Genomic DNA, 22,333 nt, shown 5'->3' with positions numbered 1-22,333 from the left:
TACTGTTAAGAAAATGAATAGCAAGGGGCGCCTGGGTGGTGCAGTCGGTTAAGCGTCCGACTTCAGCCAGGTCACGATCTCGTGGTCCGTGAGTTCGAGCCCCGCATCGGGCTCTGGGCTGATGGCTCAGAGCCTGGAGCCTGTTTCCGATTCTGTGTCTCCCTCTCTCTCTGCCCCTCCCCTGTTCATGCTCTGTCTCTCTCTGTCCCCAAAATAAATAAACGTTGAAAAAAAAATAAAAAAATAAATTAAAAAAAAAAAAGAAAATGAATAGCAAGCTACAGACATAGAGAAGATATTTGCAACATGCAAATCAGACCAGACTTGGAAAAACAACTCTTGCAATTCAATCATAAAAAGACAAGGAACCCAACAAAGAAGGGGTAGATGTGGACAGACCCTTCTCCGGAGAAGATGTGCAGAGGGCCAGTAAGGACTTGGGAAGACAGCGGAACCACGGATCACCAGGGAAACGGAAGCCACAAGGACATCACCCCACACTACCGCACACCCTCCTTGCGATGGCTCAAGCCAAAGACTGCAAACGCCAAGAGTTGGCAAGGGAGCAGAACACCTGTAACTATCAGCACTCGCGGGGGCATGAAATGGCGTAGCTGTTTGGAAAAGAGTATTCAAACGTTAAACACAAATCTACTGTGTGTGTGACTCAGCAATTAGACTCCCGGGTGTGTACAAACGAGCCGCGGAAACACGTCCACACAAACACTCGTTCGTGAATCTTCATGGCAGGTTTATTTTTCATAATGAAGAACAAAACAGTCCAAATGTCCATTTACAGACATGAATGGACAATGAATGAACAGACAACGAATGGAATATTCCACACAGTGGAATATTATTCAGCAGCAAAAAGGAATGTGTTGTGGCAATTTGAAACAATGCGAATGAATCTCAGAATTCTTTTGCTTGGGGAATGAAGCCAGGTGCAAAAGAGTATATACTATATGATCCTATTTATGTAAAACTTTAGAAAAATACGCTCTAATCTGAGGTGCTAGGAAGCATCTCGTGATGCCCTGGGCAGTGAGGGAGATGTTTGGGATCTTGATTGTGGTGGTGGTTTTGTGGATGTATACAACTGTCAAAACATCGAATTGTATACTTTAGGTATGTGATTTATTGTGTATAAATTACTCTTCAAGACATTTGTAAATAAATAAAATCAATATAATGCAAAGAATGAAAATAATGTCTTAAATCTTGATGTCTCCCACGTTATCTTCTTGACTGCTTGGACACATGATTTCCTCTTGGATGTTCTCCTAAACATTCCTCAGAGTCTCCCTGACTGCTCACAGGTACTGTTGGTCCTCAGTTTGAGGACCTGGACAAGGGGTTCTGGAAGGAAGGTCTGCATCCCCTCAGAACTGTTCTGTCCCCCTGCCGTCCTCATGTCTCGCTGGCATTGCTGATCCTGTCTGCTTGAGTGGCTGTCATCATGGTGGGTACTCACACTGTGGACACGCCCTCCTGGAGAGTGACTCTTACTGGGCCCGGGATGCTGCCTTGATGCTCCCTTTTGTCACCACTCTTTTAGATGGGTTTCCCACAGCTGGCACCTCATGGCATGTCCTGCCTTCCTTATATGGCTTTATTCTTCCTGCAGCCCAAAGTTGGGGGGGATTCAGAGCAAGATCGAAGCGTAGACACAGATTTCACCCGGATTTCTTGCTCTCTTTAAAGGCCGGGCATACGTTCTAGATAGCATTTTGTATCTGATGATATGGAAATAAGGCATCAAGTTCCCCTTTCATGATAAAAATATGTATTTCCTGGCACCTGGGTGGCTCACTCGGTGGAGCCATGTGACTCAATCTCAGGGTCATGAGTTCAAGCCCCATGTTGGGTGTAGAGCTTACTTAAGAAAAAACTTAAAAAAGAAAATTAAAAAAAAAAAGAGGGGTGCCTGGGTGGCTCAGTCGGTTAAGCGTCTGATTTTGGCTCAGGTCATGATCTCACGGTTCATGAGTTCGAGCCCACGTCGGGCTCCGTGCTGACAGCTCGGAGCCTGCTTTGGATTCTGTGTCTCCCTCTCTCTCTGCCCCTCCCCTGCTTGCATGCTGTGTCTTTTTCTCAAAAATAAACATTAAAAATTTTTTTAAATATGTATTTCCTCTTTACGAAGGACATCACTTTTGTCCCTCAGCAAATTAGCTCGCCAGCTGATTTCCTAAGGCTAAGATTGAAACCTCAGACTGGACTGCATTTTGCTGTCTGTTACACTTCCTGTTGTCCAAGCTTCCGACGCCCGCGGGGGGGAAAAGAATAACATCTGAAATACACTTATTACTTTGTATTCTTGAGTTATTTCAAAGGTTTGCAAAGCGTCACTGTGCTGTTTACTTAACGTCATAAACAAGGGGGGTGTAAAATCCACGCTGCCCATAACTTGTATCAGTTCATACACAGCCGTCATCAGTGAGTGTGCTAGCTTGCTAAGGCCTGTTGTTTTCGTGCTTGCGAACAGTTCAGCGTCACCCCAGGTGATACAGGCTAACAACTCCAGCTATCCCTTATGAACACAAGTGACTCCAAGCGACTCTGCCCCTTCTCCAGAGACTTAAGCACACATGGCATGCTTTTTTTGTTGCAGACTTTGAGTCTGGAGTTCTCTCTCGTCCAGCAAGAGAGCGGATGCAGAAATGATAACAAGGGAGGCTAATGTCCGGGCGGAGACAAGAACCCCGAGTAAGGGTCCTCGCTCCGTATTTACTAGGGTCAGAAGGCTTACATACGTGATGGATGTGCAGAAAGAAACGATAAAACAGTAATTGTTAATTCACGTGTGTGAGAGAGAAGGGGTTTCAAAGGTATGCGGTGTTAGGGCTTAGGGTCAAGACAGATGGACATCTGGGCGCCCAGCAGGTGGCCCTTTACTTCAGGCACCGTTTCTGTTTATCTTAACTTTTCTAGGGACTAAGATAAGTGAGGCATGCCGCCTCAGGCTTAACGAGCCATCTTTCTCGCTGGCTAACGTGGGACACTTTTGCCCTGCGGTGGCGGCCCTCTGCCTCTACCTGTTCGCAGACGCTTTCGTCCTGTGGAAGCGGCTTTCCGCCCCAAGCCTTGTTAACCCATTGGTGCAAGCTCAGAGAATCCTTCAACTTATCCCCCACACGTGTCCAATGTTTCTTCAGTGGTAGACACTCAGTGCTTGCTAGGCCCTGGAAGAATCGAGCGGGAGCTGGTGGGCAGAGGGAGGGTGTCTTCCGTGGGCCCAGGACTGCCGTGCCCCCTCCCTCCTCTGCCGGCTCAGGCCATGCGGGCTCCGGGGCGGCACTAGGCTTCGCCTGCTGAGTCGTGAGAGTCGCCAGCTCCACTGGGGTTCCGGGGTTGGTGGTCAGGCCTCCGGAGCCTCCAAGTAGTGGATGTTGAACAATTAGATGGTGGAATTCAGCTGCTACGGGTACGGGGGAAGTTTGATGTTGTGAGAGAGGAAGGGTCTTGAAGACCACAGACTCTGTGTGGGTTGGGGTGTGTGTCCCATACCTGCTTCTATCTTTTTTTTTAAATTTTTTTTAATGTTTATTTATTCTTGAGACAGAGACAGAGCATGCACAGGGGAGGGGCAGAGAGAGAGAGGGAGACACAGAAGCTGAAGCAGGCTCCAGGGTCTGAGCTGTCAGCACAAAGCCCGACGTGGGGCTTGAACTCATGGACTGTGAGATCATGACCTGAGCTGAAGTCAGACGCTCAACCAACTGAGCCACCCAGGCCTCCCCAAATCTTATTCATTTAAAAAAAAATTTTTTTTAACGTTTATTTTTGAGACAGGCAGAGACAGAGCATGCACAGGGGAGGGGCAGGGAGAGAGAGGGAGACACAGAAGCTGAAGCAGGCTCCAGGCTCTGAGCGGTCAGCACAGAGCCCAACGCGGGGCTCGAACTCACAGACTGCGAGATCATGACCTGAGCCGAAGTCGGACCCTCAATCGACTCAGCCACCCAGGTGCCCCCGAGTCTTATTCATTAATATCAGCATCAGCATCATCACTTACCATCTATCTACCTAAAAAAGGAAGCAAGGTGTTTGGGGCAAACTGTTTATTCAGAGATGGTGCATTGAAGGCTTTTGATCACGCTTGGAACACGTGGCCATTGATTGTGACCTCGTGATCCCGGCTAGACGATCCCTCCTTCCTCCTCTGCTCCTCGGGCCCAGGAGGTGAAGGCCCAACCGCCCTGCCTTCACGTGTGTCTCTACTGTGAAAACGTGCAGCATTTACTGAAATGCTGCCCCTTCTGTTCCCACAGAACACCCAGACTCAGGCACGGAGGAGTGGGAAGGATCTTTCACCCAGCCTCCCAGACGGAAGGTGAGTGGTTGCAGAGAATGGGGAGAAGGTATCTGGGGGCCGCTCTGGGTATGGGGCTAGTGGTCCAAGGCCAGCGACGTGCATGGGACGTTCTCATAGCCTTCTGCGGCCTCCTCACGGTCCTGCCGTGCAGGGTGGTCGGGGTCTGCCCTCTTCACCTCTGAATAGATGATTGCAGGTTCCTGGTGGAAAACCTACAAACAGTAAGTACCCAAGGACGGGTGAGGAAGAACAGAAGGGAGAGAGAGCCAGAAAAGGGGACCTACCTCACCCTTCTGATGCGTCCTTGGTGAATGTGCTGTTGGGTGGGAGGAGGAAAGAAAAGTATTAGACTGTGGGTGACAACTTAACAACCCCCTCGTGATGCACTTAAGTCTTTCCTCTGCTGCCTGAGCTGTTGACTGTTGGCTCTGCTGGATTCCTCCCAGCCTCAGACAGAGCATCCCTTCCCCACACACTGATAAAGCCTTTCCCCTGCCCACCAAATGCCCAGAGTGGCTTCCCGGCGTTTCTTTCTTTCTCCACTGCTCATCGCTCCGGCAAAGTGGGTCCCTGCCCCCATCCCAGCCCCACTCAGGGCCTCTATGGACACGCTGGTTAGGGGAAGGTGGCACGTGTGGTTTAGTCTGTGCCGGGAAAGTGGAGGAGGCTGGAGAGGGGGTTGGCATCCTAAGGCCACACGGCAAATTCCCAGTGGAGATTCGCGGTGAAGCCTTAAGAAAACTCAGTGTGTACGTCTCTTCTATCCTTCCAAGGGGTCCTCAGGATCTCTTTCTTGTATTTATTCAGCCAATATGCTCAGTGGGCAAGGACCTTTTTAAAAAAAATTCTTTTTAATGTTTATTTATTTTTGAGAAAGAGAGAGAGAGAGAGAGAGAGACATAGAATTGGAAGCAGGCTCCAGACTCTGAGCCGTCAGCACGGAGCCCAATGTGGGGCTTGAACTCACGAGCTGTGAGATCATGACCTGAGGTGAAGTCGGACGCTCAACCCACTGAGCCACCCGGGCGCCCCCACAATGACCTTCTATTAAGCACTGGTGAGCCACAAGGGCAGAGAAATGACTACAGGTTCAGCCCGTATGCTCAAAGAGCCTATAATTTTTAGGGGGGATAAACAGGCGTGGAAGAAACGCATCGAGTATTAGGCACACCAAGACCGAGGTACAGACTCTACTCTGTTGCTGTTGCAGAGGCCGGACACAGGGAGGGCTGACAGAGGCACCCCGAGTTTCTCAGACAAACCTGAACTATGTCTTGACATGGGAGCAGGGCTCACCGGGTACACTAGGTGGGGGTAGGGACATTCCAGGACAAATCAGACACGTGAGCACCGAAGCATGTGACAGCCCAGTTTGATAAGGAAAACAGCAAGGGTCTGCAAGGCGAGAGCAAGAACAGAGCTTCGAGGAGGCGGGGGGCAAGGGTCTGGCTTTGGAACGAAAAGCCGCTGAGGCAGTTATTCTAGGAAGGGTGTGATCGGCCGTGGGATCTCAGAGGGATCGTGCTGGAAACCGAGTGCCGGGGGCCCGGGGAGGAGATCAGGAATAAAGAGACCAGTTAGGAGAACGATGATCGTCTACACCTTAGGTTATGAGCGGCTTATGCAAGCAATTGCTGGCCATGCGTCCTTTCAAAAAATATTTGAAGAGGCCCACACTTTTCTAAGCATTGAACTAGATGCTACTGATACATTAGTAAGAAATGACGGCGTCTGTCCTCAGACTTTATGGGGTTCCGGTGGCAGTGCACACGGGCAAGCGGGAAGGGACGCAGTCCTATAACAGCAGCACGAGAGGAACAGGCGATGCCTGCCTTCCGTGTCGCACTACTCGGGTGGCCTGACCAGAGGCCCCTTGAGGATCCGCTCACACGCTGCCTGCCGCCTCCCCTCTGCATGTCGCGAAGAGGTCTCACCTGGACTTCCTTCTCTGTGCTGTCTGCTCCAGATCTGGGAATAAACCAGGTCGTCATCGCCAGGACTGACTGTGAGAGAGGAGACCATAGCCAGTTGTAGTCAAGAGCCCACGTTCTAGATTCTTCTCAGCCACCAAGTTCATAACCGCCTTCTGTCTCGGACACAGTGCCAGGAATGTCATTTTAAAACTGAATGTGACTCTGCGGTGTCTGGGTGACTCAGTCGGGTAAGCGCCCGACTCTTGATTTCAACTCAGGTCATGATCTCACGGTCCATGAGGTTGAGCCCCCATGTCGGGCTCTGGGCTGACGGTGTGGAGCCTGCTTGCGATTCTCTCTCTCCCTCCCTCTCTCTCTCTCTCTGTGTCTCCCCTACCCGTGTGCTCTTTCTCTCCCAAAACAAACAAATAAACTTTAAAACTAAATGGCATGTGGCTCGGCCACGGGCTGTCGCTCAGTCTGTCCTCCCAGCCTGGCTCGTCCCTGGAGCCCTGAGCTCCTTGGGGAACCCTCACCGTTGCTGTACAAGGGCTGTAGCTCCATTAGGGCTGGCCGGCTCAGACTGGGTGGGCCGTGGAGGGCCTGTGCTGGAGGGTCTGGGCCAGGAACGCTCCCGATGTTCCTTGGGATTGCCCCTGTGACAGACGGGGAGAGGCACAAGGGACAGAAGCATTGGCGGATCGTACCGAGTCTCAGGGAAGCCAGAGTCTGCGTGGCTCCCTCAAGAAAACCCAGAAGGCACGTGATGCCAGATGCAACCCAAGGCCGCATTGCAGAAAAGGTGGACGGAGGCAAGGTCAGAGGGCGAAAGTGCACCGTCTCAAGGTCTTTCCGACACACGAAACACTAGTATTCGCCTAACTTTCTATTGTTCTCAAAATTTTAAATGCTTAGACGTTGACACACAAAGACTTTGGCGTTCCCATAGAATCTGACCTTGGTCTTTTGTAAAAGGTCCCTTTCAATGTTCCAGCTTGTGTTACAATGATCTACCTTTCCTATAAGGTAGCCCGAAGGCTCTACGGGAAAAGGGTTGTTTTTTTCCCCCCAATTTTATTTCCTTCCGTGATAAATATTATGAATTTAACACTGATAGCACTCAAAAATGATGTGCTGAGTGACTGCGTACTGGAGGAATGAGCTGGGGAAAGAGTGAGGCGCAGCCGAAAGAGGGTGCCATTAAGGAGCCAGTGGTCAGCTCTCTGCCAGAACACGTTTAAGGAAATAGATTAACATGGATAAGCAAATGACACGTAGGTCTGAGTAGCATCCACAAATACGACTGAAAGCAGCTTTCGTGAATCCCATTTATGGATTTCATGAGAATTTGAAAAGGTTAATGAGAAGTCCAGTCAAATATCTTTGAATGCACATAATTCTGTGCCCCTATCTTGTGGGTGTAAATAAATCATGCAAATGTTGTCAGCACAAGAAGCAGAGACCTCACCTGGGTGCTTCAGTGGCCGAAACCCCTCCAGAAAAACAAAGGATCGCTGATGGCGGGTGAGCTGTGTCAGTAATGTGCCCTACTTTAGAATGTCCTTTCCTGGGAATCAGATTCATTCTAGATCTCAGCTACAGTAGATCTTAAGGAATATCTGGCCCCACCCTCCACGTCGTGTTACAGGTGAGGAAGGTGGGATCTTGAAAGATATTTGTCCAGAATCATACCGAGTAACAACAGTGTGCACTCTAAGGAGGTATGGCCAAGCAAGCACAAGAGAGACAACTTAGTATTTAACTCTGGGCCTGGTGCTTCCTCACTTCCTCTTTTCTGTCCTGTCTGTGGCCCTGGGGGACAGAGACCGGGAGACAGAGTTCCCCACGGCGTGAATCAGTAGGGCCCCCATAACAAGCTCAGAACTCTGTCCCTGGGGCCCTGGCAGACCCAACCACTGTGGGTACATACTGTTTTCTCCACACCCCTTTTTCTCTTTCACTTGGCTGATTCCAACTTATCTTTCTTCCTCCAGGACTTTGCCTGGTCCCAGCAAGCTGTATGAAATGACCTCTCTCTCCACACATGGAGAACCCTGAAATATTGGAATCGCTGTATTGGATGGTAATTACCCATTTGTACGTTTCCCTTGATCTCTCCACCATGAAAGAGTGTGTTACTTGAGGCTGCAAGCTGTCTTAATTGCTTTTGTATTCTCAGTGGCTAGAATGTCGAAAATATTCAGTAAAGATTTGTTAAACAACGGAGCAAGTTGAAGCATGCACTTTGAGGACTAAAAAAAAAAAGACAAGTTGACAATTTTGTAATAGGTGATTACATGTAAACGTAATCTGGAAGGCTACTCCATCGGCCTTGAAAATATGGCAGTTTTCCATCATCACTGAAATACTGAAATCTGTTTGGCCTGCCCCCATGCCAGACTCCTCCCAGTTTCCCATCTCTGACCTTTGCCTATTTATCTGTGGCTCTCTATCTGTCTCACCGGGCTTACAGACCACGAGTTATTGCCCCAAGTAAACACACTCCTGAAGAATAACTGACTGATGTCTGCAAACCCTGAGTTGAACTGGAGGTTCGTGATCCCGGCTCAAGTCTCCCTCCTTAGAGCAATTGCAGTTTACATCAGTCAACAGCCCACGTCCTCCCTTGCGGGGAGGTTAGCTAAGTCCCACGATGCATCTGTAAGTCAGTTTATCTCTTCATTTTTAAAACAGAAAACAGACCCAGAAGGTGGCTATTTACATAACACAAGCTAATAGCACTGAAGATTTATGGGCCAGGCACAGTACTAAGAGCTTACGTAGATAGCCCCAAAATGGTAGATTCTATTATGTTGACCACAAAGAAAGGGTTTGGAGAGCTTAATTTACTTGCCATATAGCAAGTATTTGGCAAGTGACACTGGAATTTTCATCCAGGCGGCTCAATCGTAGAGTCATTACATTTGTCATCGCCTTTGGTAACGGGTTGGGTACGCTCAGGCTTAAGGAGCAGAGCTCTTCTCTTTTAGAAGAGTTTGCAAGGGCTGAGCTCCTCCCTGAGAAGACTGATGGATAATGAGAAGGAAGACTTTGCTGTGAGGGAGGCACAGCCAGTCAGCCAGATTTTGCAATGAGAAAGGCAGATGCCCCCTGATTGGTGGACTGTCAGAATTTCTCACTGAGCTCGCTATGTAAAACAACACCTCCTCTAGATCTGGAGGTCAGAAACTCTTGGGCTCCTGTCCCCATGGAGCACATGAAGTGATGAGTGCTAATCTTGCCTCCCGTGTGTTGTTTGCTGTTGCTCCGACTGAACCAGCTGGTGTTTTGAACACTATCAACTTCGGCAGTAAGGTTTCAATGTCTGCACTTGTAGTATGTTACTAATTAATAAGTGCCACCCACATAGGTGATGAGATCAAAAAAGCAGGGAAAATAGGATGTGTAACCAGCCTTCCATAAGTCACCAGGGTGCAGTGGAGAGAACATGGAGTCAAGGGCTAGGGAGATCCCCAGGTGAGCCCTAACTCTGATGCTTAATAGATACGTGAACTTGGAAAGATGACTTCACTTATGAAGTAGCCTCATTTTTCACTCTAATATGGTGATAATAATATTGATTGGATTGAATGTAGTTATGGAACGATTGGGAGAAGTAGACAAGCTGTAAAATTTCATTTAGTGGGCTCTAAATGAATGACACATTTTATGATGAGTACTGTTGGTGTTAGTGCTCTTATTCTCCTTATATATTAAGAAAAATGAGGGGCGCCTGGGGGGGGGGGTTCGGTCGGTTGGGCATCCGACTTCGGCTCAGGTCATGATCTCGTGGTTCGCGAGTTCAAGCCCCACGTCGGGCTCTGTGCTGACAGCTGGAGCCTGGAGCCTGCTTGGGATTCTGTGTCTCCCTCTCTCTCTGCCCCTCCCCTGCTCATGCTCTGTCTCTCAATAAATAAGCATTAAAAAAAATTTTTAAAAATGATATACACGTGTAGTTTTATAGGTAATGTTATTTATGAAAATACTAGGTAGCTTTAAGATATCAGTCATAAGGGGCGCCTGGGTGGCTCAGTCGGTTAAGTGTCCGACTTTGGCTCAGGTCATGGTCTCATGGGTTTGTGGGTTCGAGCCCCGTGTCGGGCTCTGTGCTGATAGCTCAGAGCCTGGAGCCTGCTTCAGATTCTGTGTCTCCCACTCTCACACCGATTCTATGTTTCCCTCTCCCTGCCCCTCTCCTGTTCGTGCTTTCTCTCTGTCTCTCAAAAGTAAATCAACGTTAAAAAAAATTTAAATATCAGTCATAAAGTGTTGGTGTTATTTTTCATACAAAGAACAGGACAGAGGCTCATTGATTGACATGAAAAGAAGGGTAAAAGGACAATGCTTGACCAGCATCATTAAGAAAAATATGTAAACTTTTTCATTAAAGTTAGATCCAAATATTTTGTTTGTTTGCTTGATTTTCAGTATGAGCCCTAAGAGAAGGAGAACAGAAACATTTGGCCTGATAGAAAAGGAAATGCCATTTTATGCCAAGCAGAGTGGCAGACAGAAAGTAAGGTTATAGTAAATCCAAAGTACAAAGTATTGAAACTCTACAGGCACCCAAGGCATTGGATAAAAGAGTCCATTAATTCAAAAATCCTTGATCCATGAAAAATCATGTAGAGAGGAAAAACGCAGTCACAGGAGAACAAAGAAGGAAGGCAGATTTCTTGTCAGAAACAATGCATACAAGAAGACAGTAGAGCAACATCTTTAAAATACTGAAAGGGGGCGCCTGGGTGGCACAGTCGGTTAAACGTCCGACTTCAGCCAGGTCACGATCTCGCCGTCCGTGAGTTTGAGCCCCGCGTCAGGCTCTGGGCTGATGGCTCGGAGCCTGGAGCCTGTTTCCGATTCTGTGTCTCCCTCTCTCTCTGCCCCTCCCCCGTTCATGCTCTGTCTCTCTCTGTCCCAAAAATAAAAAAAAATAAACGTTGAAAAAAAAATTTTAAAAAAAATACTGAAAGAAGAAAAAACTCTCAACCTATAATTCTGTGCCAGCAAAAATGTCTTTCACAAGGAATACAAAATAAAGGCTTTTACAGACATGTAAAAGCTGAAATAATTCATCACCAGCAGACCCATACTATTAGAAATGTCAAAAGAAGTCTCTTAGGCAGAAAGAAAATGATACCAGATGGAAATATGGAGATACAAAAAGGAATGAAGGACATTGGAAGTGGTAACTACTTGATTCAATATGTAAGATTCTTAAATTATACTTAAGTCTACTTAACAGGTAAGTGATTATTTACAAAAATAACGTTAATGTAGCTAGGAAGGAAGGAATGGAGGACACAATGGTAATATTCTTATACTATATGTGAAATGATCCCATGTCACTTGAAGATAGACTGTGGTAAGTTAAATAGCTATACTATAAACCCAAAACAACCAATAAAGTAAACAAAACAAAGAATTATAAAGTTAATAAACCAATAAAGGAAGAAAATGGAATCATAAAAAATACTCAGTTGTTCGAAAAGAAGGTAGAAAAAAAGAGAAAAGAAAACAAAGAACAGATGGGACAAATAGAAAACAAATAGCAAAATAACAGACTTAGATCTAACCTTATCAACAATCACATTAATGTAAATGGTCTAAACACTTTAGTTAAAAGGTGGAGATTGACGTATTGGATTAGAAAGCAAGAACTAACTCTATGCTATCTATAAAAAAATACTTTAAGTATAAGGGCACAAATAGATTAAAAGTAAAAAGATGGGTAGAGAAATACCATGTTAATAGTACTTACCTTAATATCAAAGACTATTTCAGAGTAAATGATACTAACAGAGATAAAGTTATCATTTCACAAGGATAAGGTAGTCATTTCATCAAAAACACAAACAATGCACCTAATAAAAGACATTCCGAATACCTGAGGCAAAACCTAATAGAATGCAAGAAGAAATGGCTAATCCACAATTATAGTTGGCGATTTCAATACCCCTCTTTTGGTAGTTGATAGATCAAGTAGAAAATCAGTAAGGATAGAGTAGACTTTAGCAACACTATCAGTCAGGTTCCCCAACAGACCCATACTGTAATAAATGTGAAAAGAAGTACTTCAGGCAGTGGGGCGCCTAGGTAGCTCAGTTGGTTGAGTGTCTGACTCTTGACCTTGGCTCAAATCATGATCTCATGGTTTGTGAGTTCTAGTCCTGCCTCAGGCTCTGTGCTGACAGCGCAGAACCTGCCTGGGATTCTGTCTCTCCCTCTATCAGTCTCTCTCTCTCTGTCTCAAAATAAATAAACAAGGAAAAAGAAAGAAGTACTTCAGGCAGGAAGAAAATGATACCCTATGGAAATATGAAAAAGAATGAAAAACACTAGAAGTAGTAACTCAGTGGGTATTACCTTGACATCAACTCAGACAAAGGCATGACAAGAAAATAAAGCTATCAGGCAATATCTTTCATGACCATAGATGCACACATTCTTAACATAATTTTACCAAATCAAATTCAACAATCATGACCAAGTGAAGCTAACATTCAAAACTCAAAATCCATATCAATTGACTAGAAAAGAAAATCCTATGATCGTCTCAATTAATGTAGAAAAGTCATTTGACAAACATTTTTTCTATAAAAAATGTTTTTTATAGAATGTTTTTCTATAAAAAATGTTTCTCAGGAAATTACAAATAGTGGGGACGTCCTTAGCCTAATGAAGAACATCTAGAAGGAATCCACAGCTAATATCATAACGATGAGACCAAATACTTTCCCCAAAGATCAGGGACAAGACGAGCATGTCTGCTCTCGTCCACCACTTCTATTCAACATTGTATGGGAGGTTGTAGCCAGTGCATTAAGGCAAAAAAAGAAATTAAAGGAACCTAGATTGGAAAGGAAGGAGGAGAACTATCTTTATTTGCAGATGACAGAATCACCTATGTAGAAAATCTGATGGAATCTACAAAACAGAGACTGGAACTAATAAATATGTATATAGCAAGGTTGCAGGGTACAAGACCCATATACAAAAATCAGTTGTGTTTCTATACAAGTAGCAACAATAAGAAACTGAAATTTTAATTTCATTCTCAGCACCTGTATTAATTTTATCCGAATTTCACAATATGTGACTAGCATTCAGATATATCTCAGAGTTTATGGTTTGCGTCTATGGCTGTTGTCTATTTTTTGTTACAAATGAAGACTTTTTTCTTTTTTTATGCCTTTGGTTCTCAGTAAGCTTTGGACCAGGGGTGGAATGGTAAATACTTACCGTTCTAATTTTTAATTGGAAGCAAACTCTGCTACCTGATTTAAATCTCAAATTAAACACATGGATAGCAACCTTATTGAGAAATTTATTTTGTCACTTGCCTACAGAGTGCCAGTGAGTAGAACAGAGGGTCTAGTATTTGGAAGGGAATAATGACCTTCATGGGATGCATCGCATAAATCCAAATTATCATAGTGATGGCAAAAGTCACAATGCCAAAGGGCAAGACACAGACACCCACCTGACTTCCTTTGGGTTCTGAAGCGACCCACCAGAGCAGCCGTAGCAGCAAGACCAAGCATGCTTAGCAAGCACCCGATGACTCCCACAGTGATATGGGTTACTTTGTTCTTGGAAAGCCCTACACGGGAAGAGCTATATTTGAGTCCCAGTGGCAAATGTTTTTAATCTAGACAACATGTCAGTGGGGGCTAGAGATCTCTCAGGGAAGGTTTCTCCCGGATTCTGATTTCTCCATTTGGTTGATTATCTCCATGGTAATTTGTAATTTTGAAAATAACAGCACATGAGGGTCAGCATCTAAGATTGAATAGTTCCCTTATCCTTCCCCCATGAAATCAGCACCGATCTCTGGAAGTCCCAAGTCTTGTGTGCATGTTCAAAAACTCTTTGATGATTGCAGAATTTGTACAGTCTATAGGGAAAAATATTTTCTTGACCTTAACTGTAACCTGGAGGCCAGCTACCCCCAACCCACCTGTGATGTTAAGTGACACCGTCTCGCTGCTCTGAGCCCCCAGGCCATTGTCAGCCCCACAGGAGTAGTTTCCAGAATGTTCTGTGGTCAGAGAGAGGTTAAAAGATGCTCCCCCTCCAAAGGGGGCTGAGGTGTTCCCCAGGATGACATCCTCATGATAAAACCAGTATAAGATTGGGGGAGAACCCCTCTGGGCCTCACAGCGAAGTTCTAACACATCTCCCACCATAGCCTGGGCCACATCAGGGTTGAGGGTGAGGACAGGGTGAGACACTGGAACTGAAAGAGGAAACACAGTTCATTTGCAGTATTAATTGAGTATGCATACTAGATAATAAAGGAAATATCCAGCCTGATTTAGTGGTAGGAACACGGACCTGGGATCAGGAGAACCCAACTAACTTTGAGTCCTGTCTCTGCCCTTTATCAGTTCTATGATCTCGATGTCTTGGAAGTTTGAATCTCTCTGAGTCTCATTTTTACAACATGCATTTAAAGTTAGTAAAGATGTGCATGTATATAGTTAATAAACAAACATTTGGGGTGCATGTCCAACACTTTTGCCAGTGATGTGGGGTCATGGAAAAACCCAGAGAATGTAAGGGTTTGAGTCACTGGAAGTCATTGCCCTATCTCTTTTATCCTGCCATTTTTCCTATGCCCCAGTGCTCCACTCCAGCCCCCAAATGCTGGGCACTTCAGAGTAATCCTCGCTTGGATGAGGGGTCTCCCCTAAGTGGACACGCACTTTGCTAACTGAAAATGGGAGATGTGAGATGCCTTGGGTCCTCCGGCGAGGAAAAATTTTGTTTGGGGATACTGAGAACAACAGATGAAATAGCCTGTCGTTCAAGGAGTCAGAAGGCCACAGAGGTTCTTAGAGTCTGGAAGCCATGAGGAAGCTCTGTAGGTCTGGTTCCCGTGAGTGTCCATGAGGAGACACGCTGTCTCATAATCCAGACAGACATGAAGTATTCGGGATGGGATGGGAGTAGTCGAGGAGCACGTGGGCAAGGACCAATCTCGTCATTCGTTCTTGGACAAAGGGATTTGGAGATAAAGCTTTCTATCTGCTGAGCCATCATACATTTGGTATTTTGGAGAGTCTGTGAGCCTCCAGTAGAAAGACTGAGTGGAATACATGGCTGTCAATGACAATGACAGAAGAAATGACTTTCAGAATGTGTGGTCACAAGGAAGAGTCCCAGGAGGTCTCAGGCGGAAGCAGAAGTGGGCAGTTTGCTGGGACGCCACCCCAGCCAAAAGCCTAGAGGGGCCTTTCTGTTTGTGAGAAGACATAATCTGTTCTTAGCTGTGACTGCTGAGAGCATATTCTGCTTACCTGTGATGCTGAGGGACACCATCTTACTGCGCTGAACTCCCAGGCTGTTGTTGGCCTCGCAGGAGTAGTTTCCAGAATGTTCTGCGGTCAGAGAGAGGTTGAGGGATGCTTCTCCTCCAGAGGGGGCCGAGCTGCTCCCCAGGGGGACGTCCTCATGATAAAACCGGTACAGGATGGGGGGAGAGCCCCTCTGGGCCTCGCAGTGAAGCTCCACCACGTCCCCCTCCACAGCCTGGGATCTGGGCCTCCTGATGGTGAGGACTGGAGGCGAGACTGGAACTGAGGGAGACAGGGGGCCATCAGAGAAGGTCCCTGACACTGTGACACTGTGGTAGATTAATGGCTCCATTCAAGGCCCCTAAAAGTAGACGTACTCCTTGAACCATGGGGAGGAATCCTGGATAATTTTTATTTGTTTTCCTTGCTATTCAGTCTTCTCCACAAGAAGCAAGTTGTTTTGACTGACTTTGCATCTTTGCTGTTCCTTGGTTGGCCATTAAATCTTCAAACCTCCGTTCCTTGCTTCCGTCAGAAGATCCTCGTGGCTGACAGAGAACCTAAACCCCAGTTTGGGAATGGGGCCAAGTGACAGGAATGAGGAACTTACCTCTCAGTGTGATTCTGATCCGTTTACTGAGGACAGGGCCATCCAGGTTGTCGGCCGCACAGTAGTACCTCCCGGCATCCTGCTCCCTCACGGAGGCTATCCGCAGCTCTGCAGACAGGGCGTTCTGGGTCTTCCTGCCCAAACTCCTCTCCGAGCCCTCCCGGTGCCAGGAGAACGTGACAGTCCCTGTACCCGCAGCTACTGAGCAGATAAGGACGAGGTCTTCTCCTTCAATCAGCTGGCCCACAGGGGGCTGGGTCTCTAGATTCACATCAGACACAGGGACCCCTAGGAGGACAGAGGAGGACACGACAGGGTCTCCATGGCAGGTGCCGCAGGGCCAAGGAGAAGGCTGGTATTGCCGTTAATAAGCCAATAGCAGCAGGTGCAATAGTCAGGGGTCTTTTATTTATTTATTTTAATTAAAAAATTTATTTATCTTTGAGAGAGAGAGACAGAGAGATACAGAGTGAGAATAGGGCAGGGGCAGAGAGAGAGGGACACACAGAATCTGAAGCAGGCTCCAGGCTCTGAGCTGTCAGCACAGAGCCCGACATGGGGCTGGAACCCATGGACTGTGAGATCATGACCTGAGCCGAAACCAGACGCTCAACCGACTGAGCCCCCCAGGCGCCCAGCAGGGGTCTTTTAAAGGAGGAATTGAGGAATTGATTGTGTACGTGATTATTAAAGGGAGCAAAGCCTGTCCCCCACACACCAATTCCCACCCTCGGGAAATGTGGACACGTGCCTATGATCTTCTTTTAAACCTAATGTTGACCACAGTCAAGTTTTATGGCCCTTTATGTCTAAGGCATCTCTGATGCATCACCGGACGGCAGAGCAAGTGAGAACACGGGAAGCTTGCGTGGGCCCTGACGTGACTTGATCGGAACCCAAACCTGTCTCCACAGGTCCCTCCAGCCTCACCTCTCTCTCCCCACATCCTGCTCTGGCTATTCTGGTTTGTGTTTCTCTTCCTCTTTTCTTATCATTTTGGAATAATTTTCAACCAACACATGGACGCACCATAGGGGCTTCTATGGGCTGCGTGCGGTCATCAGAGCTTCTTGTTCTGTGTTGACCCACAAGGAAACACATCCCGTGCGTGTCTATGGCCCCCACAGGGCTGGGCACCCCGCACACGATCAATAACTACTATCACCTAACTCAGAGGGAAGAGAATGCCGCGGGGAAGTTAGGCCAATGCCAAGCACAGGAGAAAAGGATGACAGGATGCCTGGCTGTTACTCTCAGGCACGTTCGTGATCCCAGGGGGCAAGACCGACCCCGCAGACACTCACTATGGACACGTATCTGGGATCGTGGGCTTGTTTTCAGGATCCTGGGAATCACCGTCCTTGCTTGGCACCAGTAGGAGGCGGCGCCTTCACTCCACGTGGTGGGGATCTGGAGCTCCGGCGAGTTGCTCCAGCCGGCCCCCAGAGCCTGGTGCTCTTTGAAGAAACAGAACTGAAGTCTAGTGTGCGATGTCTGTGGAGGGAGCCAGGTCTCACATGTCAGGGTCATGGGGCTCCCCTCGATGGGCCAGGAGGGGCTGGCTGTCAGCACAGGACTCGGAAACAGCTCTAGAGAGATGAACAAATGTAGTTCCTGGGGCAGTGAGGCTCTGAGCTCCTGGAGAGGTGGACCTGTGTCCTCAGGATCAGAGGTAGGGACCCACGCAGGTGGAGCCACCTCTTGTCTCCCTCCCACGGCTGCTCGGAAGAGGCCGCTCATGAAATCCCCACCGCTGAGCACCCCTCTTCCATCCCACACGCTGGTCCCTTGCCAAGCCCTATTACCCATGGGAGTGTAGCCATTACCTTGAACTTGGATCTTTAAAGGTCGTGAAGTTTCTGTCCATGACCCCCCCCAAATATATGTCCCAGAAGCAGTACAGTGATATGTGCTGTCATCGTTGAAGGCTGGATATACTGTGATGTTTGAGTTATAAGAACTTCTAATTTTTTCTTCATTTTTGTAGTAAGTCCTTTCCATAATATCTTCTTCTTTTTTCCCTCGGCATCTCAGAACTACTTTATCTCTTTCAAAGGCAGGGTGTGAGGCCTGGAGGACCAGCCAGTCTGCAAAGAGTGAACGAACATGACATATCCCATCCATTTCTTTCTGCAAAGCCTCATTTCCACCCATGAAGAAAGAGCCCTGCATGCACCTGTGACCGTCCTCCGCCAACATTTCCCTGTGGCCCCAGTACCCAGTTCTCCCTTGTCCTAGGACAGCGAACGAATTTTCAGAGCAGGTCCTTGAGACATCCTCATAAGTGTCGTTAGCTGAGGAATTTGACACCCTACCTTTCTCCAGACCCGAGTCCCTTTTTGCCTGGTGGCTTCTGGGTTACTGACTCCTCTCTGGATGGAGGAGACGGACAATGCGCGATCCTCCGCAGCCTATCTCCTTATTCTCTCCACTGGCATCAGCTCACCGAATAGCCACATGCAGGCTCGCAACCCTGTCTGGGTTCCCTGCCTCCGCCCAGGCTCCAGACGTGCCGCCCAGGGGCTTGATTTCAGAGACCCACCCCCTTCTTCCTCACCAGATAAAAACTGCACGTGCACGGGGTCACTGAGGGAAGATCTTTGGGTCTTGCATCTGTAATGTCCAGACTTGCTTATTTGGAGTTTTCCGGATTGTTTTCTCAAGGGAGTCTCATTGTGATACCAAGATACGTATTCCCAGGCTAGAGAATGGTGATCCTTGCAGAAGAGAGTCACTGTCTCTCCTTTGAAGGCTGTGGACCATGGAGGTTTGAGGAGAAGTAAAGCTTTTGGAAGTGCTCCTGAACAGGAAAGAGAAAGTGTCAGGCAGGTGAAGGTGAATGGGACGTGGGTGGAAACCAGGGCTGGTTGCCAGTGGGAGGGGAGCCGACAGGACCCAGGGACCGGCTTGGGGCGGGGTCTGGTCTTCCTTACTCTTTGCCCAGCCTGGGGGTGGGCAGGGGGGTGTCATGGGGGAGAGGTCTCAGGTCCCTGGTGTGGGCTCAGAAAAGCTTAGGAGATGTGACGGGCAGCTGGGCAGACACCGTGCGGGCCTCTGGGGGCGGGCTGATTCTGAGGTGCTCTTGTCCTCGACATTCCTGCCAAGGCACAGGTGGGCCTGGCTGAATGAGCCTCAGAAGCACTTTCTAGACTCTGACAAACCACTTCCTACTTGGTTGCTCATAATCAATACACATTTTTTTCCACTTTCGTTACTTTTAAACCTTGCTTCCCTTGAGATTTCACGGGGAAGGCAACTTCTGTCCGCTCTCCAGCCAAGTCAGACACAATACAAAACGGAGGGATATGAAGAATTGGAATGGAGGGGCACGGGCTGCCTGCGCAATCGTCTTTGTGCATAAAATGGCAGCTGACTAACGGGACCAGAAACTGAAGCGGGACAGCCACACAGGCTGCAGCACTTTATCTCTCTGTCCTTCGACGGTGGCTCGGGCTTGAGCATACAGGGTGGGGGTAGGGGGTCCTTAGGGAAGAGAGGAGACGCGTGGAAGGTTCTGGGCATTAGCCTCCTGCCTCTGCAAATGCTTCTTTCACTCACGCGAGGGGGGGAGAGAACAGAAGGCTGGAGAGACCACAGGAGGCTCGGCGCGCCCGCCATGGTCACAGGTATCACCGCTGACGTTGACCCACTCCCCGCAGCCCCCATGTACAGGGCAGGACCCGTGCCCGGAGAGCAGGGGGAAGAGAGAAGGAAAGACTGACCTGCCGGCTGTCGTCCGGGAGCTGTGTGAGAGCCAAGGTGAAAGGTTAGCACCGGGCGATGGGGCTCCTGCCTTTGCACTTAGACTCGGCCGTTCCCCGCAGCCCGGCCACGGCTGCTTCTCTGACGCTTCCTCCCATTTCCTGGCCCACATCCCACACCCCCCTCCCCCAGAGCCCCACCCCCCACCCCACCTTGCTGCTTGGGCCCCATCCCCCTACTTTCTTCAACTTCTGGTGAAACGTTGACTTAAATTCTCAGGAAGGGAGCTATGCTGCTCTGCAGACCTTCCCTCCCTCGCCCGCGTGGGCCCTAACTGTTTATCTGCGCGTTTCGAGGTGTGGTTTGGCAGGGAGAAAGCCCCAGCTTCCCGGGAGCTGGGAGAGGACACGAGGGGGAGGCCTGGGATCCCACACCTGGCTTGCTCTGGGGGTCTCCGGATCCTGTGGGTCTTCCTGGGCACCAGCTCTACTTGTTTTGGGCCCCTCTCGCTGTGTCTCTGAAGTCCGGTGGGAGCAGAGACAGAAGCCTCCCAGGGGTTTGGCCCCCCGCCCCGGGGTTGCCCCGGCTGGCATTAGGAATGTCGGGCCCCCAGCCCAGTCTGGGCTCTACTCACCCAGGATCAGCAGCAGCCACAGAAGCATGGGGGCCGGGCCTGGCAGAGGGCAGGGGAAGACTGTCTCACCAAAAGCCAGGCTTCTGTCCCATCTGTGAAGGAAGTATGGGGAGCGGGACTCAGATAAGGTCTGCGAGAACTAAAGAAGAGGAAGCAAAGTGATCCTAGCCTGCCTGTGTTCGCAGAACGTAAGTGTGGCCGCCTCCCTGTCTGTCGTTCGGGGCTGGCCGCTGTGAAGTTTTAGATGCTGGTGGCCTCCTTCCACTGGTTCACGTCTGCCAGGAAAACTGTCTGAGGCTGTGCCCGGCTTCTCTGAAAATGCCACACTGTAGATTTCCTAGTATTCAAATGACACTGTCCTCATTTTTCGGATGGAAACCCCCTACATTATCACAAATTGAGTGTCACGTGAGGTACCGATATAGACACAGGTGGGGAGTGTGCTGTGTGTGTGCGTTTCGGAGTGTGAGCCCCACAGAGTCAAGGCATCAAAGCAGATGTAAAACCCTCTTTGACCTTTGCATACACCGGGCTGAAGTTGCTGAAGAGGAAAATAATGGAGACTTGTGGGGGCACCTGGGCAGCTCGGTCGGTCGAATGTCCGACACTTGATTTCGGCTCAGGTCATGATCTCAAGGTCATGAGATCAAGCTCCGCGTCCAGCTCGGTACCCACAGGGTGGAGCCTGCTTGGGATTCTCTCTGCCTCTACTCCACTCATGCATATTCTCTCTCTCTCTCTCTCTCAAAATTAAAAAAAAAAAAAAACAAAACTTAAAAAACCTAATGGAAATTTGCAGCTTAGCGGGGCGCCCTGCTGGCTCAGTCGGTGGAGTATGTGACTCTTGATCTCGGGGTTGTGAGTTCCAGCCCCACGTTGGGGGCAGAGATTACTTAAGAAACAAAAATTACTCAAGAAACAAAAAACATAACCCTCTTCAGATGAGGAAAACGGGCTTCCCTAAGTCCCACCCAGACCTGCACAGCGAGGGGGTGAAGGGACAAGCACACAAACAGGAAGCTGTTTCGTGCAGGTGACAGTGGCTGGACCCCCTCCCCCGCCCCCATGATTCTTGCTGTGGCAAGACGCCTCCGGCAATAACCATCAGGAAACGTGGGGGAAAGAAAAGATTTGTTATTTCCATGTCCTGGAAACTACAACATGTGCCTACAGCCACACAACGAGGTCACAGGCCTGGGGTTCTTCTGCTTCCACTGGGGTCCAGGGGGTGGGGGGAGCACTTAGGGTTTCATGGGCTTACTCTGTAGCAGTGAATTGAAAATATAAGAGCAGGAATGTAAATGCGTGAAGAACAAACACAAGTGGTCCAAGTGGTCGGTTACCCAAGTCCACCAAGATCAGCTGCAAGCTGCAGGCGGGATGCCCCCTGTGGGCTCACGCACAGGCCCTGTGTCTGACCCGGACCCTCCTCAGAGACGCCCTCCCCAACCTCAAGGTCCAAGGGTCCCTCCTGATTATTTCCTGTTTCAGCCCCACCTGCGTCTCTCACTGTCCGTTTCCCTCCCCAGGTCTGCAGCAGCTGCAGCCATTATTTGCTTATCTTTCTGGCCCTTTCTCCCTTCTGAAACTCTCATAGGGTATTGTTCAGCCTCTTGGGCCTCTCCCTTTCCTTTCTTCACTCTTTTTCACCTTTTCTCCTTTGCTCCCCTGACTGAAGTATTTCTGTCAACCTGTCTTCAGTTGCCTGGTCCTTTCTTTCACGGGGTCTCGCCTGCTGTCCAGTCGCTTCCCTGAATGTTTCAGGTCAGTTGTGTTCTTCTGTTCTGTGATTCCTGTGTGGTTCTTTTACATGGTTTCTATCTCTTTGTTGTAGCTCTTGCTTGTGCATGCATGGGT

General features: G+C 48.5%; 1 protein-coding gene across 3 annotated transcripts; it reads right to left on the bottom strand.

Annotated features, from left to right (window-relative positions):
- Positions 1-4,049: 4,049 nt before the first annotated feature.
- Positions 4,050-20,853, bottom strand: FCRL3 (Fc receptor like 3). Of its 3 annotated transcripts, XM_043567587.1 has the most exons (15): positions 20,650-20,853; positions 20,477-20,568; positions 19,863-19,883; positions 18,698-18,940; positions 17,967-18,227; positions 17,445-17,729; positions 16,141-16,428; positions 15,534-15,812; positions 14,192-14,470; positions 13,715-13,834; positions 7,987-8,043; positions 6,768-6,887; positions 6,253-6,321; positions 4,603-4,634; positions 4,050-4,530 (listed from the first exon to the last, which is right to left on the bottom strand). In XM_043567587.1, the coding sequence occupies exons 2-15, from the start codon at positions 20,502-20,504 to the stop codon at positions 4,393-4,395; spliced, it is 2,220 nt and encodes a 739-aa protein (XP_043423522.1). In that variant the 5' UTR covers positions 20,505-20,568; positions 20,650-20,853; the 3' UTR covers positions 4,050-4,392. The 3 variants fall into 3 exon arrangements, with proteins under 3 accessions (XP_043423522.1, XP_043423520.1, XP_043423521.1); XM_043567585.1 differs by lacking the exon at positions 7,987-8,043; XM_043567586.1 differs by lacking the exon at positions 7,987-8,043 and having other exon boundaries at positions 4,050-4,518; positions 20,650-20,852.
- Positions 20,854-22,333: the final 1,480 nt, after the last annotated feature.

The sequence above is a fragment of the Prionailurus bengalensis genome, chromosome E4 (assembly GCF_016509475.1).
Source record: "Prionailurus bengalensis isolate Pbe53 chromosome E4, Fcat_Pben_1.1_paternal_pri, whole genome shotgun sequence".
Lineage (NCBI taxonomy): Eukaryota > Metazoa > Chordata > Mammalia > Carnivora > Felidae > Prionailurus > Prionailurus bengalensis.
This window is presented reverse-complemented; position numbering and strand designations above follow the sequence as displayed.

Coding starts and splice junctions, on each gene's coding strand:
- FCRL3 (XM_043567587.1), bottom strand. CDS start 20,504: ATGCTTCTGTGGCTGCTGCTGATCCTGG. Junction 6,322..6,767: donor ACAGCCCTTGTACAGCAACG/GTGAGGGTTCCC, acceptor CCTCTCTCACAG/TCAGTCCTGGCGATGACGAC. Junction 4,531..4,602: donor GGACGCATCAGAAGGGTGAG/GTAGGTCCCCTT, acceptor TACTGTTTGTAG/GTTTTCCACCAGGAACCTGC.